At 43.4% G+C, this 16,453-nt stretch overlaps 1 protein-coding gene across 1 annotated transcript in view; it reads right to left on the minus strand.

Moving 5' to 3' along the window:
- LOC112216911 (cadherin-like and PC-esterase domain-containing protein 1) overlaps positions 1 to 16,453 on the minus strand; it is a 72,673-nt gene that overhangs the window by 26,163 nt on the left and 30,057 nt on the right. The window contains exons 7-14 of the mRNA XM_042300236.1: positions 13,117 to 13,247; positions 12,952 to 13,027; positions 11,309 to 11,473; positions 11,063 to 11,167; positions 9,106 to 9,260; positions 7,737 to 7,807; positions 5,076 to 5,262; positions 4,203 to 4,362 (exon numbers count right to left, since the gene is read on the minus strand). Coding sequence (XP_042156170.1) covers positions 4,203 to 4,362; positions 5,076 to 5,262; positions 7,737 to 7,807; positions 9,106 to 9,260; positions 11,063 to 11,167; positions 11,309 to 11,473; positions 12,952 to 13,027; positions 13,117 to 13,247 — 1,050 coding nt within the window. The remainder of the gene's footprint in view (positions 1 to 4,202; positions 4,363 to 5,075; positions 5,263 to 7,736; positions 7,808 to 9,105; positions 9,261 to 11,062; positions 11,168 to 11,308; positions 11,474 to 12,951; positions 13,028 to 13,116; positions 13,248 to 16,453) is intronic.

Here is a 16,453-nt window from a genome sequence, read left to right on the forward strand (position 1 = left end):
GTAAGTGGATCTTCAAAGAAAATCCACAAAGAAAGGATTAATTGACCACAAACTCAACCATTTGCCAATAGTCATCTCAGTGTCCGGACTTGAACCCCATTGAAAGTCTGTGGCTTGAATTGACGAGGGCAGTCTATAAGCACAGACTGAAGAATATCAAGGGTCCAAGACGAATGGTCCAAGCTCCCTCCCAATGTGTTTCATAAACATTTTAGAAAAAGTCTCAGTGCCGTTATCCTCACAAGGGGAGGGTGAATAAAGCATTGAAAACAGGGGTGCCAATAATTTTAATACCTTCCTTTTTAGAAGAAAAAAAGATTACTTGCAAAAAATAATCTCTGAGTAATACTATAAAATAATTGTATTATTACTAAAAAATAATACTATAAAATATTAATCCCAAATGTTTTTGAGCATTCAATATAGCTTTTATATATGGTATTAGACATAGTATTATTTGTTGATCTTTATCAATGGCGCCAATAATTTCGGAGATGACTGTAATATCCACATCAGATATGATAATAAGCGTCATTGTAATGAATGTCATATTTTTTAACTTTGCCTAAAGGGAATCACAACTACCATCCTATCAGCCAGGAGGGGTTACTCTCAGACGTGCTAGAGGCTGATTTGGGACTGGGTGTATGGGCAAATTGATTTCTCTCTTCTCTCTCTCTCTCTCTCTCTCTCTCTCTCTCTCTCTCTCTCTCTCTCTCTCTCTCTCTCTCTCACACACACACACACACACACACACACACACACACACACACACACACACACACACACACACACACACACACACACACACACACACACACACACACAACCCTGTGACCCCAACCCATCATACGCCTACACCCAGCAGTATCACCTTGCACTGAGATGAAAGGAGAACGAAGGGTATGTGTCTATTCCTCCGCAATGACCTTGTTCCCAAGACGAGTAAAACACCTGTAACCTTTACCCCCACCCCCCACTGAAGGGGTTACCAGCTGTGTGGGTGTGCTTATGTGTTTAAGTGAGTGTATCAGCTGTGGTGGGGTATGATCAATGAGTTAGAATGAGGTACCGTGGACAATGTAGAGCGGTTCACACAGTGTGTTTGCCCAGACCCAGACACCTTGTAGTAACCCTGAGGGAGTATGGGGAGGACAACCGTAGCAACACTCCCAACACCAAGGACACAAAGCTGGAATACCAGCCACACACACACAATTACAAAGGGACAAATTCTATACTATATATAATCCAGTGTGTGGATGTGCATGTGTCCACGAGAGAGAGAGAGAGAAAGAGAGAAAGAAGGAGAGATATAGAAAGAAAGAAAGAAAGAAAGAAAGAAAGAAAGAAAGAAAGAAAGAAAGAAAGAAAGAAAGAAAGGAGAGAGAAAGAAAGGAGAGAGAAAGAAGAGAGAAAGAAAGAAAGAAAGAAAGAAAGAAAGAAAGAAAGAAAGAAAGAAAGAAAGAAAGAAAGAAAGAGAGGAGAGAGAAAGTAGAGAGAGAAAAGAAAGAAAGAAAGAAAGAGAGGAGAGAGAAAGAGAGAGAAAGAAAGAAAGAAAGGAGAGAGAAAGGAGAGAGAAATAAATAAATAAAGGAGAGAGAAAGGAGAGAGAAAGAGAAAGAAAGAAAGAAAGAAAGAAAGAAAGAAAGAAAGAAAGAAAGAAGGAAAGGAGAGAGAAAGAAGAGAAAAAAAAACGAGGGCTTCAGATGTTTACCAACACTCACAGGGAATTCGTGACAGTTAGACACATAATTAACATTAATCTCACAGGCCTACAGCAAATAGCACCAGGAAATTATTGGTGGCTGTGCTGTGTGAACAATTTGTCAAGGATTCAGTATGTTTCTCCTCTTTTCTCTCGTTTGCTTCTGATCAAAAACAGGACGACATGTTCTATGGGAGAGGATGGTTTATGCCTGCTGGGATGTGAGGACTGGTCGGTGACCACAATAACAATTTGGGAGGCAGTCAGCTCTTCCCAATGGACCATAATAACCACAGCCCTACAGCAACTACCACCAGGAAACCATCAGGTGGCTGTGTTATGAGCTATTTGTGTATTTATATAGTATGTTTGTCCATATGAGGCTCAGAAGTGGTTGCCCGTGTCTGATCAAAAGTATGTATGCATGTTTGAAGCATCATAGGGGAGAGGATGGTTTATGCCTGCTGGGATGTTGAGGACTTGTTTCTAGGAAACCATACACAAAATTAATAATTTCACCAAATATTTAGGCAGTCATCATTTCATGGAGTCTGAATGGAAAAACCACATGGAAAAAATAACCACAGTTAGGTAAAAAATAAAATAAAAAAGATTTTCACCAAATCAAATAATTTATCATGTTAGAAGTTCCATGATGCTTTTATTTAAGCCAAAGTAGATCATTTTAAGATTGCTCTAAACATCAGTTTGGGTCTCTATAAGCTTCAATATGAGGTCCTAAACCTAGCATGAAAGTGTATCCTTGTATCTGTGTGGGCTAATATAGTCCAAATGTTTGCCTTAGGGTAAGTTGAGCCAATGGCCATGGGGTCAGTTGAGCCAATGGTCGAGCCAATGGCCATGGGGTCAGTTGAGCCAATGGTCGAGCCAATGGCCATGGGGTCAGTTGAGCCAATGGTCGAGCCAATGGCCATGGGGTCAGTTGAGCCAATGGTCGAGCCAATGGCCATGGGGTCAGTTGAGCCAATGGTCGAGCCAATGGCAAGTAGAGCACATTTCCGTATTTTCTTGTAATGGAAGGCATCATCACTGGGATATGAGGTAACACCAGGGCCTATGTTAAATGTGTTTTTTAGGTGCGTTGAAAGATGGTTAAAATTATTAAAAGACAAAATTATTGTGATTCAGTACAGTGATTTGTAGGAGGTTTAATTTACCCTGCCCCGCGGCTCAAGTACCCCATAAATTGTATCAAGAGACCACTTTTTGTGGACAAGGTATGTTTTCAAAATTGTAATGTTAACATTAATTTTTTATATTTCCAGGGATACACAACATCCTAAAATCTATGTAGATATCATTGTTAGAAATAATACCATATTTCTGTTGATGGAGTGATGCTGAATGTAAATAATTGACTCATCTTACCCCACTGTCTCCTACTGTTTCTATCACTATAATGTCCTCAAATCTGAAATCTCTAGAAATGCTCCTCCTCTTAACGGCTCCTATCCCTGCATTGATTGGTCAGCTAAGGGTCCGCTCCATCAACCCTGCCCCGCCCCGGGACATCGCCCTATCGCCACCCGCCACCAGATGCATCAGAGGATAGGGAGGGAGGTTTGGAGAAGAGTGTGTGTGTGTGGGGGGGGGGGACAGAGCATCCTGGACCACATCCCAAACCAAACTCTTACTGGGGTGTGAAAGCTCAAATATAGCCCCTGCCACAGGAACTCATGTGAACATCAGACCCTCTCAATCCCTTTACGGCTCCCGCCGACCCCGATCCTCCACATTCCAACGGGTAATCTGGAAAATACAGGCTTGGAAATATCAACCAACCGTATCTCGACACGGCTGCTGCTCCACTGCCTCCCAACGCCATTCGCGGCCGTAACCGACACAAAACTTTACACAGACCAGCCACGAAAGCTCCCTCGGGCAAAACCCAACCGTCGACATGACAAATGCTGTAGAAACGAAGGAACCGCACTGTTCCTTCTCCACCGAAGGAATTGATTCTCCTTTGTTTACATGCTATGAAACTTGTGTTGGATGCCAGACCAACATTGCTCATAGAAGGAAACACTTCCCATGCTCTGGGAATTGAAACCATGCCTCTGTAAAAGTCAATAGTGCTTCTCATTTGAATATGGTACCGGATAATAGGGAAATTGTATTTTGTGTTCCTCTGACGTGGTCCTCCAGTAAAGTCAGTGAACCCCAGACAGGAAGTCACTCTTAGTTAACTTGATGGGGAACATGAAGTCCCACTAACCTTACATTTTTACCTTGTTTTACTCATAATGGAGAAGAAAAGAAAACACATCTTAGAGTGTTGATCTAGGATCAGTTCCCCCCTATCCATATACAGTTATTCATTATAATCTAAAACTAAACTCTGATCCTCTATCAGCACTCCTACTCTGAGACTTTGTGAATACGGGCCCAGGTCTCTGACAGTGCTTGTCCATCTGTGAGTGTATGGTAGTGAGTTACAAGCGTGTAGAAACACCCTGCCCGCACCACGTACCTGCATGAAGCCACACATCACATGCTCCCCAAACATGGGCAGGCTAGGCCGACTCTCGCGGTACATGTGTAGAGTGTATATTGTCATAGTGACGGCCGACTCGTCCGTCACTAGGATGTTGATTATGCTGTTGCCCAGGCCGACCGGGTAGTTAGCCGTTCTGTGGAAAAACAGAAGCAGAGCATCTCAGAAACAATGTCCAGAGAGGTCCAGGGAGACGAAACACACATAAGTACAAGCACACACACAGAGCGTAGAGATGAAAACACACACACAGGATGGTGAGAGAGAGGACAGGGGGCTGAGGGAGGTTATAGAATCATTCCTAAATGTCACGTTTAGCGCTATGTGTGTGGCTGTCTTACGTGTGTGTGTGTGTGTTGTGTGTGTGTGTGTGTGTGTGTGTGTGTGTGTGTGTGTGTGTGTGTGTGTGTGTGTGTGTGTGTGTGTGTGTGTGTGTGCTTCTGTCTGTCAGTGGTCAATCCTCTGACCCCAGTGCTACTGAGTCTAATGGGTGCTAATCAGGGATTGGCTGCCGAGATCAAAGCTGCAGACATAAGAAACAGAGTTCAACAATCACACAGAGTAGAACTCAGAATGACATGGAAACATCCCCTGACCAAAACACTGGACTGAAAACATACATACCCAGAATGCAGATGCTATAACTAACTTACATCTATATTATAGACCTGAAGACTGGGCAGGTGTAGGCAATATAGGACAAGATCCATTTAACCTATGAAAGGGCTTGTTGGAGATCTAACCATATGACTGCTAACACCTTCCATCTCACTGAATGTGACCCAGGATACATTTGAAAGCCCAGCTTGTGACTCACAGGGTGAAAGGTCATGGCTGGGAGGGTCTCACCTAGGTCCTCTGCGCTCGTCCAGGTGTATGTGACAGGCTGGGCTGATGGGCTCAGGGCGGAGTCGTAGGGTCACCACGTCAAAGGGGACCTCAGCACGGTAGTCCTTCACCCAGGGACTGAAGGGGGGGCTGAGGGTCAGAGGGGGGTCTGTGTACAGTTGTCTGAGGTGGGGGTCCACACACCGCTCTGATACACACCACAGGGAGAGAGAGAGAGAACAGATTATGCACAGATAAAAAGGCTTGCACAAGTCACACCGTACGCGGATCTAGCGTTCATCTGCCGATCGTTCAGCGTGCTGTGTTTTAGGGACCACCCTCTGTATTTTTCATGCGACTGTACATGCAAAATTGGTGCGCACTCTAAATTACGTTCAGAGGTTTTAAGTACTCTCGGCCAGCAAACACCATTGCTATGTCTGAGCCCAAAGATATTCAGGATACTGTTCACATTTATCCACCAGAAGGAGCATCAAAGAACAAAGATGGTTATCTAAAACACGCATGCTCAGTGTGTGTGTGTGTGTGTACGTGCTTAACACACACACACACACAATTATGTAATGGGAGGATAAAATGTTAATACACATAGAGGAATGTTAATAACAAGGTCCACACGTGTTGAACATAAGCCCAGAGAATGCTCGCTTTCTTTGGAGGCAATTGACTCTGGTGTGTGCCAACCTCAAGCAGTTTGCAGATTCAGGGGGCACAGTAGGGCCACATACCCACCCTACCAGCCCAAATTAATATTTTACCTCGAACACTGCAGCAGCTTAATATTTTACCTCGAACACTGCAGCAGCTTAATATTTTACCTCGAACACTGCAGCAGCTTAATATTTTACCTCGGACACTGCAGTAGAAGCGAGCTCCTTCTCTGCTCTGTTGTTTGCGTGAGGCTACATCAAGTTTCCCAGGGAAGCTGTGAAGCCAGGGTGAAGCTGTGAAGCCAGGGTGAAGCTGTGAACCCAGCTGTAGCCAATTGCATGATGGTGTTTAAAGAGTCTGTTATTACAGAATGTGAAACTATGTTGCGTATGTTAACTATTGCTAACTATTGCATGATAGTGTTCATGAGGTGTATGTTTACTGCATTTCATTAAATCATGTATGGCTAAAAATATTGTTATGGCCTGAAATACATGTTGATCATATGGGCAGAATATTGTAGCCTAGGACTATATGAATTCGTTAATATGTAAAGTGTGGTGCCTTGAAAACGCCGCAGCTACAGCATTAGTTTGTCTGAAATGGTATAGTATGGCATTTTTAAATGCCGCCACGAAAACTGTCAATCAAATTGTCTCGAGCTCCTTGCAAGCAGTCTGCCTCTCTGCTGACTGCGCGCAGACCACTCACTCCTAAAAAGTAATTTGAAGTTCGTTAAATACAATGACTCTTAGTGGAAAGAAAACACATCTACCCTACGATTTTTCTGCCATACCAAGCAAAAAGGCAGTAACTGCTCATTTGGTCGAAAATTAGTTAATGTCATTTTTTTATACAGTAAATACATGCTTAATCATGTGGACAAGTATACTGCCTCTATTGTATTGCGTTTGGGAGAAAATGGAGGTCATATTAGGAGTAACTGCATAAAGTTACGGTAAATATAAGCATTTTTTCTCAGTTCCACGATATGCTAGATAGGGCAGTATTGTTGTCTGGGAAACAATACCGAACATTCTATGCCCCAGGAACATTTTACTGCCTGAAAAGGTACAGATGCTTCTGATGCGGCAAATGTTTTTTTAATATTGTCTGAAAATGTATAAATTGTTGCGATCGACCCGTTACTGTAAAGTCGTCATATGTATAAAAATTGTTCGGTTAACTTGGAGATAATGCTGTCAGTGAGGGTTATGCGATATCGGCATTCGAAAGCATCATATTCCGTGCACTTCCAGAAGGACTTATTTGCGGTCTGTCGTTCCAGTTTGTTGGTGTAGCTTTCATGCGCCGGGATATTTTTTCCACGTACAGAGGATAACTTCGGGTTCCATTGCCTGTTCTGCTCCTCTGAGAATATGAATAATGAGGGTAGCAGTGAAATATTATTTTAAGAAGAATATTTTGATTATTAGCATAAGAAAGACTTGCAATTCGATTGCTGGACTGTCATAGCCATCCATCCAATCTTTTTTTAATTGAAATGTCGGCCTTTTACGAGATCAATTTCTGCATTAAATGTTTTATTTTCATAACTGAACAAAATGAGTTATGCTATAACCTATAGATAACATTCTGCTCATATGAACACGTTTATTTTAGGCCATATAAAGAAAAGCTATGCATGATGTTATGGCAAGGATCAAACAGAAACATTGTTTCACATTCTTTAATAAAAGACTCAAACAGAAATAGGCTATATAGCTGGCCTAACAGTTTCCCTGACAAATAGGCCTATAAGGAAACTAGATGTATATCGACAACTTTGAGTGAGCGAGAGGGTCTGTGCTCGGTGTTATACCTTCCACAAACAGTTTTGCTCTGCAAAAAGACACATACGCCTCCCAGTGTGGAGCTCTGGTGAATTCAGAGCGTCACACTTCAAACCATTGAGATATACAGCATTCTAATTCCAATCCATTTCTCTGCATCCTGTTGGTGAGGTGCTCCAGAGCCAGCCAATTAGCCGACACCTGAGCAGCGCCTCACCTCTGTCTCCAGGGAGGTCCTGGGAGCCTGAGTGTTGGTCCCACCCGGTCTGTGTCTCTGCCTCGTTGGTTCTATGGGAAACATGGAAGTCATTATTCAGAAAATAAATGTCCCATTGGAACAGGGATTAATGGGAACATCCACTCAGTCATTCTGAGGACTTTCTTTGCAATAAAAAAAACAAGACTGGTGACAGACTTTAAGCCCTCTAATAAAATGACCTTTTTATACGTATTTCAAGCACATTCACAGTCTCACACGAACCAACTGCACAAATATGGTGATCACACACACACACACACACACACACACACACACACACACACACACACACACACACACACACACACACACACACACACACACACACACACACACACACACACACACACACACACACACTTTCCTGGCCATGGTCAACATTCCAATGGGTTCCCTTTTGTCCTATATGAGGTCCAGAGGTGATTATCAACACTTGTTATAACCCTCACCCAATCAAGGTAAACTATACTAGCTGTTCTCCAGACACTCCCTCCTTTTTCTCTAGCCTGATAAACTCTCCCTTTTCTTCTTCTCTAGGCCATCATTGTAAATAAGAACGTGTTCTTAAACTGACTTGCCTAGTTAAATAAAGGTTAAATAAAATAAAAAATTCTCCACCCCTGTTTCCTCCATTTCCCACATCCAGCACCCTGTTCCCCCTTCCAGTCATCTTCCAAACCCTTCCATCACCAACCCCTCCTCTACCCCTTACCATCCCCATTCCTCTACTACCTCCCATTCTTTCTTCCCATCAACCTCATAATTTCGCATGGATCCCTGCCCGTGAGCGTGCTACATGCTCCTAGCTCCGTGCTCAGCACCAGAAGTCCACCCAGCCCGAGGGCAGAGGGAGGCTGTGTTCTGAGTTCCAGCAGCCCAGCTCCGTGCCACAGCCATGGGAAGGATGGAAGGCCAGATGGGGCCTGCCAGTGGAGCCAGCACCCAGCCAAGCAGGGATTTAACCTAATTATGTTCCAGTCTGAGTGGAATGGGCATGAAGCTCCTCTCTCCTGCTACAGCCAGACTAACGTACATGTGCCAGGGGCTAGTGAAGGGATGCTTAGGGGAGGTTGGGGAACGAAAAACATCCTTAAATTCAGCCAAGCTTTATTCCCCCAGCCCAGTCATTTGTCTGGTCAATTGTTTGGTCTATCCTTTCCAAATATACGGAGAGTAAGACAACACCAAGGGGGAAGAGCAAGGTAACAGAACCTCATGTGAACTGATTGATGTGTGTGTGTGTGTGTGTGTGTGTGTGTGTGTGTGTGTGTGTGTGTGTGTGTGTGTGTGTGTGTGTGTGTGTGTGTGTGCGCACGCTTGTGCTCACCTGTAAGTCTGGTTCCTCTGCTCTGTATAATGAGAACAGATTCTGTCCAACAATGCTGAGAAATGTCGCCCACTCCCAGACTCCTCTGCTCTAGGGAACGATCGAAACAGAATGTCTTGGATAGGAGAGCGCTCTGGAGAAGCTGCGGGATAAAGCTGGATATAGACTGGTTTTCAGTTACTGGGAATACAGAAACTCTAAATAGCATGATTACAATCTGGAACCGCTGTACGTGTTCTGTAGCATTGACTACGTTATGCTTTACAATTAATCTGGTTATATTCTATACAGTGCATTCGGTAAGTACTCAGACCCCTGCCCCTTTTCCACATTTTATTACGTTACAGCCTTATTCCAAAATGGATTAAATCAATGTTTCCCCTCATCAATCTACACACAATACTTCATAATGACAAAACGAAAACAGGTTTTTAGAAATGTTTGCATATGTATTACAAATTAAAAAATTAGAAACATTATTTACATAAGTATTTAGACCCTTTGCTATGAGACTCAAAATTGAGCTCAGGTGCATCCTGTTTCCATTGATCATCCTTGAGATGTTTCTACAACTTGAATGGTGTCCACCTGTGGTACATTCAATTGATCGGACATGATTTGTAAAGGCACACACAGATGTCTATGTAAGGTCCCCCAGTTCCCAGTGCATATCAGAGCAAAAACCAAGCCATGAAGTCGAAGGAATTGTCTGCAGAGTTCCGAGACAGGATTGTGTCGAGGCACATATCTGGGGAAGGGTACCAAAACATGTCTGCATCATGGAAGGTCTTCAAGAACACAGTGGCCTACACCATTCTTTAATGGAATAAGTTTTAAACCACCAAGACTATTTCTAGAGCTGGACATCTGGCTAAACTGAGCAATCAGGGGAGAAGGGGCTTGGTTAGGGAGGTGACCAAGAACCCGATGGTCACTCTGACTGAACTCTGGAGTTCCTCTGTGGAGATGGGAGAACCTTCCAGAAGGACAACCATCTCTTCATCACTCCACCAATCAGGCCTTTATGGTAGTGGCCAGATGGAAGCAACACCTCAGTAAAAGGCACATGACATCCCACTTGGAGATTGCCAAGAGGCACCTAAAGGACTCTCGAACCATGAGAAATAAGATTCTCTGGTCTAATGAAACCAAGATTGAACTCTTTGGCCTGAATGACAAGCGTTACATCTGGAGGAAACCAGGCACAGCTCGTCACCTGGCCAATACCATCCCTACAGTGAAGCATGCTGGTGGCAGCATCATGCTGTGGGGATGTTTTTCAGCGGCAGGGAATGGGAGACTCGTCAGGATCGAGGGAAAGATGAACAAAGCAAAGTACAGAGAGATCCTTGATGAAAACCTGCTCCAGAGCGCTCAGGACCTCAGACTGTGGCGAAGGTTACCTTCCAACAGGACAATGACCCTAAGCACACAGCCAAGACAACGCAGGACTGGCTTTGGGACAAGTCTCTGAATGTCATTTGATTGGCCCAGCCCGAGCACGAACTTGAACCCGATCAAACATCTCTGGAAGACCAGAAAATAGCTGTGTAGCGACGCTCCCCATCCAAGCTGCCAGAGCGTGAGAGGATCTGCAGAGAAGAATGGGAGAAACTCACCAAATATAGGTGTGCTAAGATTGTAGCGTCATACCCAAGAAGACTCGAGGCTGTAATCGCTGCCAAAGGTGCTTCAACAAAGTACTGAGTAAAGGGTTAGAATACTTATGTAAATGAGATATTTCAGTTTTAAATGTTTAATACATTTGCACAAATTTCTAAAAACCTGTTTTGGCTTTGTCATTATGGGGTATTGTGTGTAGATTGATGAGGGGGAAAAAACTATTTTTATCCATTTGCGAATAAGGCTGTAACATAACAAAATGTGGAAAAAGTGAAGGGGTCTGAATACTTTCCGAATGCACTGTAACAGAGAGTAATGTGGAATCGAGGTTTACCAGTTCAAATGGCCCTGGTGTCCTCAGCTGACGGAGGAACTGGAGGAGGAGGAGAGTCTGGTGTTCTGGCAGACAGAGACCATATGGCCCCCCACAGCCACCAAACTGACCAGAAACACACAAAACAAATTGTGAAGGTTAATAGAATTATTATGTTAATTATGTTAATTATGTTTAAAGGTGTCCATCGTCATTGCCCTCATAGTATTGAGTGATTTATTAAGTTAAAACACAGTTGTTTAGTACCCTCTGTCCATCGTCTGTCTCGGTGTGTGAAGGGCTCTTCTGTCGGCCCTGTCCACTGTGTGCTGGGAGCAGGAAGAGAAGAGCATCTTCCAGGATGAACTCTTTTGTGATCTGTCCGTCAAACCCTGGGTCCCTCAGCCCATCAAAGTGCAGGTCAGTCTCAGCCTTTCAGACAGGGATTAAGGGAAACCTTTAGCAATGGCTTTCATTAAAGGGACTGCACTGAGAGTAAGCACGTCCTGCCACCTAGTGGACATATGAGTTATCTTAATACCTTTGGAAATGTATGAATGGGTGCCAACACAATGACCCGCTCCATTCCCTCCACCCTGACTCACACTTAGAGGTCTGAAAGTATTGGAGAGGTGTAAGCAATGAGGGGAATTCAAGGAAGGAGTTGGTCACATTGAACTGAGACATGTCGGTCTTCCTAAGATGAGTACATGGAACAGGCTATACAGCCTACAGAAGGAAACATCATCATGTTTATTAGTGGCTCGGGTTATAGGCGTGGAGCCAATGGACACCATGTTTGGAATCTGGAAAAGGGGGAAGGAATCTTTGGGTCAAACCAATTAAAATACTTCAAGGGAGGCCCTTTAAGTGTAATGGCTTTTATCACTGTAACTAGTTGTATCACTTAGTAGTGTGCATGCGTGGGTATGTGCGTGTGTGAGTGCACATGTGTGTTTGTATGCAACCCACATGTATGCAGCACAACAGCTAAAATACGGACTCTCTCTTCTCTGCTCAACTCGAAAGTTACACTACATGACCAAACGTATGTGGATTACCTGCTCGTCGAACATCTCATTCCAAAATCATGGGCATTAATATCTAGTTGGTCCTCCCTTTGCTGCTACAACAGCCTCCACTGTTCTGGGAAGGCTTTCCACTATATGTTGGAACATTGCTTCCATTCAGCCACAAGAGCATTAGTGAGGTTGGGCACTGATGTTGGGCGATTAAGCCTGGCTCGCAGTCGGCGTTCCAATTCATCTCAAAGGTGTTCGATGGGTTTGAGGTCAGGGCTTTGCGCATGCCAGTCAAGTTCTTCCACACCGATCTGAACAAACCATTTCTGCATAGACCTCGCTTTGTGCACATTGTCATACTGAAACAGGAAAGGGCTTTCCCCAAACCGTTGCCACAAAGTTAGAAGCACAGAATCATCTAGAATGTCATTGTATGCTGTTGTGTTAAGATTTCACTTCACTGGAACAAAGGGGCCTAACCCAAACCATGAAAAGCAGCCCCAGTCCATTATTCCTCCTCCACCAAACTTTACAGTTGGCACTATGCAATGGGGAATGTAGCGTTCTCCTGGCATCCGCCAAACCCAGATTTGTTCATTGGACTGCCAGATGGTAAAGATCTTCAGTAAGGCCATTATACTGTCAACGTTTGTCTATGGAGATTGCATGGCTGTGTGCTCAACCTGTCAGCAACGGGTGTGGCTGAAATAGCCGAATCCACTCATTTGAAGTGGTGTCCATGTACCTTTTTATATATAGTTTATGTTGCTGTCTTTGAATGTTGCTAATATCACAGTCTTATGGCGCCACCTCGTGACTACTCTAAAAAACATCAGTAGAGACCGGCTACAGTAGCAATGTGCCGACCCAGCAATAACCCCCTCTTACCTTCACAATGACAGGTATAAGGGAACCACTGAACTGAAGAGTGAATGTCATCAGCTGGAAACACAGGAGACACCAGCTACAGGAGAAACAGTCACATAGATTAGTGACAAATCAGAATGATGCACAGAAATGAACAGTTGTGAGGTTGATCCGAGGCTGGCTAACCTGTGCCGAGAGCTAGGCTCCTCATTGGTCAATGCTGCCGCCCTCAACACCTGACCTATGACCTCCTTCACATGGTCCAATGCCTCATGGGACGCAACAGGACCCAGCTGCTGGAGAAGAAAGGGCTTGAGCTGAGAGAGAGAGAGATGAAGAGAAGGAGAAAGCGAGGGTGAAAAAAGAAAGACAGAAAGTGCGAGAAAAAGCGAAAAAGCAATAGAGAAAGAGAGAGGGGGGATGAAGAAGACAGAAAAGTTTTGTCTGAAGAAGTTCAAGTCTGTACCCAGCAGAGTTGGATAGAGTCCAACTTAATTATAACACCTCAATATCAGTCAAGGCAATAACTGATTTGTGCTCGTATGGAGAGATTCCATGTAAATGTAATAATAATGCTGCGGTAAAATAAACACTTAATACTTTGTTCCAAAAGGTGGCGGTAATAGTCCACATTCACTAATCCACAACCCCAGCTTTGATATGACAGAAGAAAAAGTCAACCACTCTCACTCTCAGTCCCATCACATATTACATCTCATGGAGCTAATCAGGTTAGATTACATTTCATCTGACAGAGACAGATTTCATTTGAGATAATGCCAATAGCGTGCCAGTGAGTGACGGATGGACAGGGTTGGGAATCAGGCATTACTGTGCTCAAATCCGAAGCATGTGGTGTGGTTGGCTAGTCCACAATAACACATGCACTGGCATACACGCATGCACGAACAAACACACACACGGAACAATATTAACAGGGCTTTTTAACTTCTTATGGCTGCAGGGGCAGTATTGAGTAGCTTGGATGAAAGGTGCCCAGAGGTGCCCAGAGTAAATGGCCTGCTCCTCAGTCCCAGTTGCTAATATATGCATAGTATTATTGGTATTGGATAAAAAACACTCTGACGTTTCTAAAACTGTTTGAATGATGTCTGTGAGTATAACAGAACTCATATGGCAGAAAAAAAACCTGAGAAGAAATCCAAACAGGAAGTGTGAAATCTGAGGTTGGTCAATTTTCAACCGAGCCCCTATTGAATACACAGTGGGATATTGGCTATGTTGCACTTCCTAAGGCTTCCACTAGAAGCGGCTTCCACTAGAGACAGCTTCCAACCATCTTTAGACACTTGAATGCGGTTTCTACTGTGATGTGGGGCCGGATGGGAACTGTTTGAGTTAGTGGTCTGGCAGAGAGCCAGGTCCTGGTCACGTGCATTTCACATGATAGCGACCTGCGTTCCATGGCTTTTCTACAGACAATAGCATTCTCCAGTTGGAACATTATTGAAGATTTATGATAACAACATCCTAAAGATTGATTCTATACTTACTTTGACAAGTTTCTTCGACCTGTAATATAACTTTTTAAAGTTTTCGTCCGATGTTCGGCTGGATCTGCACGAGCGTTTGGATTTGTGTACTAGACACCCTAACAAAAGTAGCTACTACAATGGACATTATCAAACAAATCAAGCATTTGTTGTGGAACTGCGATTCCTGGGAGTGCATTCTGATGAAGATCATCAAAGGTAAGGGAATATTTATAATGTTATTTCTGATTTATGTTGACTCCAACAGAAATCATGGTTTGCTTTTTCTGTAAAGTGTTTTTGAAATCTGACACAGCGGTTGCATTAAGGAGAGGTATATCTATATTTCCATGTCTAACAAGTATTTTCATCGACATTTAGAATCAGTATTTCTGTAAAATGATGATATCTCTGCAATATCACCGGATGTTTTTGGAACTAGTGATGCGCCAATGTATACTGAGATTCTTTTATATAAATATGAACTTTTTCAAACAAAACATACATGTATTGTGTAACATCAAGTCCTATGAGTGTCATCTGATGTAGATCATCAAAGGTTAGTGATTAATTTAATCTCTATTTGTGCTTTTTGTGACTCCTCTCTTTGACTGGAAAAAGGCTGTGTTTTTCTATGAGTTGGTGGTGACCTAACATGATCGTTTGTGGTGCTTTCGCTGTAAAGCACATTTGAAATCGAACACTGTGGGGGGATTAACAACAACATTAACTACCTTTAAAATGATATAAGATACATGTATGTTTGAGGAATTTTAATTATGAGATTTCTATTGTTTTGAATTTGGCACCTTGCACTTTCACTGGCTGTTGTCATATCGATCCCAAACGGGTTTGCAGCTCTAAGAAGTTTTAAAAAGGGACTGGGAATCTCCGGAGACAACAACATCATAAGGGCAGTAGGATCAGGATGTTCAGAGCTCCAGATATTTGGCATGGTTTTGGTCATCTGGTGACCAGGCTAGTGTGAGACACATAGGAGATGTCAACGAGAGGTTAACTAGTCAGAAGAGATATGAGATTGGATAACAGTAGGGCCTCCCAGGTGGTGCAGTGGTCTAAGGCACTGCATCACAGTGCTATCTATGCCACCAGAGACTCTGGGTTCGAGCCCAGGCTCTGGCCTGGGAGGCCCATGGGGCGGCGCACAATTGGCCCAGCGTTGTCCAGGTTAGGGAGGGTTTGACCGGCAGGGATATCCTTGTCTCATCGCGCACTAGCGACTCGTGTGGCCGGGCGCAGTGCACGCTGACCAGGTGTATGGTGTTTCCTCCAACACATTGGTGTGGCTGACATCTGGGTTGGATGTGCATTGTGTCAAGAAGCAGTGCAGGTTTGCTTGTGTTTCGGAACATGGCTCTCAACCTTCACCTCTCCCGAGTCCGTACGGGATTTGCAGTGATGAGACAAGACTGTAACTACCAATTGGATACCATGAATTTGAGGAGAATTTTTTTTGTTGTCAATAGTTGATTGGTATAACAGAGTGGAAAGTTGGGTTATTGGAAAGGAACACTATGGTTTACTGTGTTTCTGGCAGTAGTTTACAACTAAAGAAGCACAAAAACAACATTAGTTGTTAGAATGTAACTTTAAGAAATAACTGGAGAAAATAAATATCAAAAACATTATGTCCATTATGTCAATCTATCCATTATACTGCATGTCTGTTTGCATCACAGTGTGAATTGAAAGCCCTAAGCTCATTTAGGAGCAATATGCTAGGAACGCACTTAGCCAGCCTCACCACATGGAGAAAATATGCAGCGCAAACATTCTGGAGAGAAGGAAGGAAGAAACAAGAGTTTTCTAAGAGGCATAGCTCAGTGTATAGCTATTATGTTTACTGTAGGTCCAGCTTTATCAAGAACTCAGGGCTATTAAATAAAATAGGTTATATATACACTACCGTTCAAAAGTTTAGGGTCACTTCGAAATGTCCTTGTTTTTGAAAGAAAGAAATCACATTTTTGGAAGAAGTATAGAGGTTCTGAGCATATAAACTATGTCTA

The sequence above is a fragment of the Oncorhynchus tshawytscha genome, linkage group LG17 (assembly GCF_018296145.1).
Source record: "Oncorhynchus tshawytscha isolate Ot180627B linkage group LG17, Otsh_v2.0, whole genome shotgun sequence".
Lineage (NCBI taxonomy): Eukaryota > Metazoa > Chordata > Actinopteri > Salmoniformes > Salmonidae > Oncorhynchus > Oncorhynchus tshawytscha.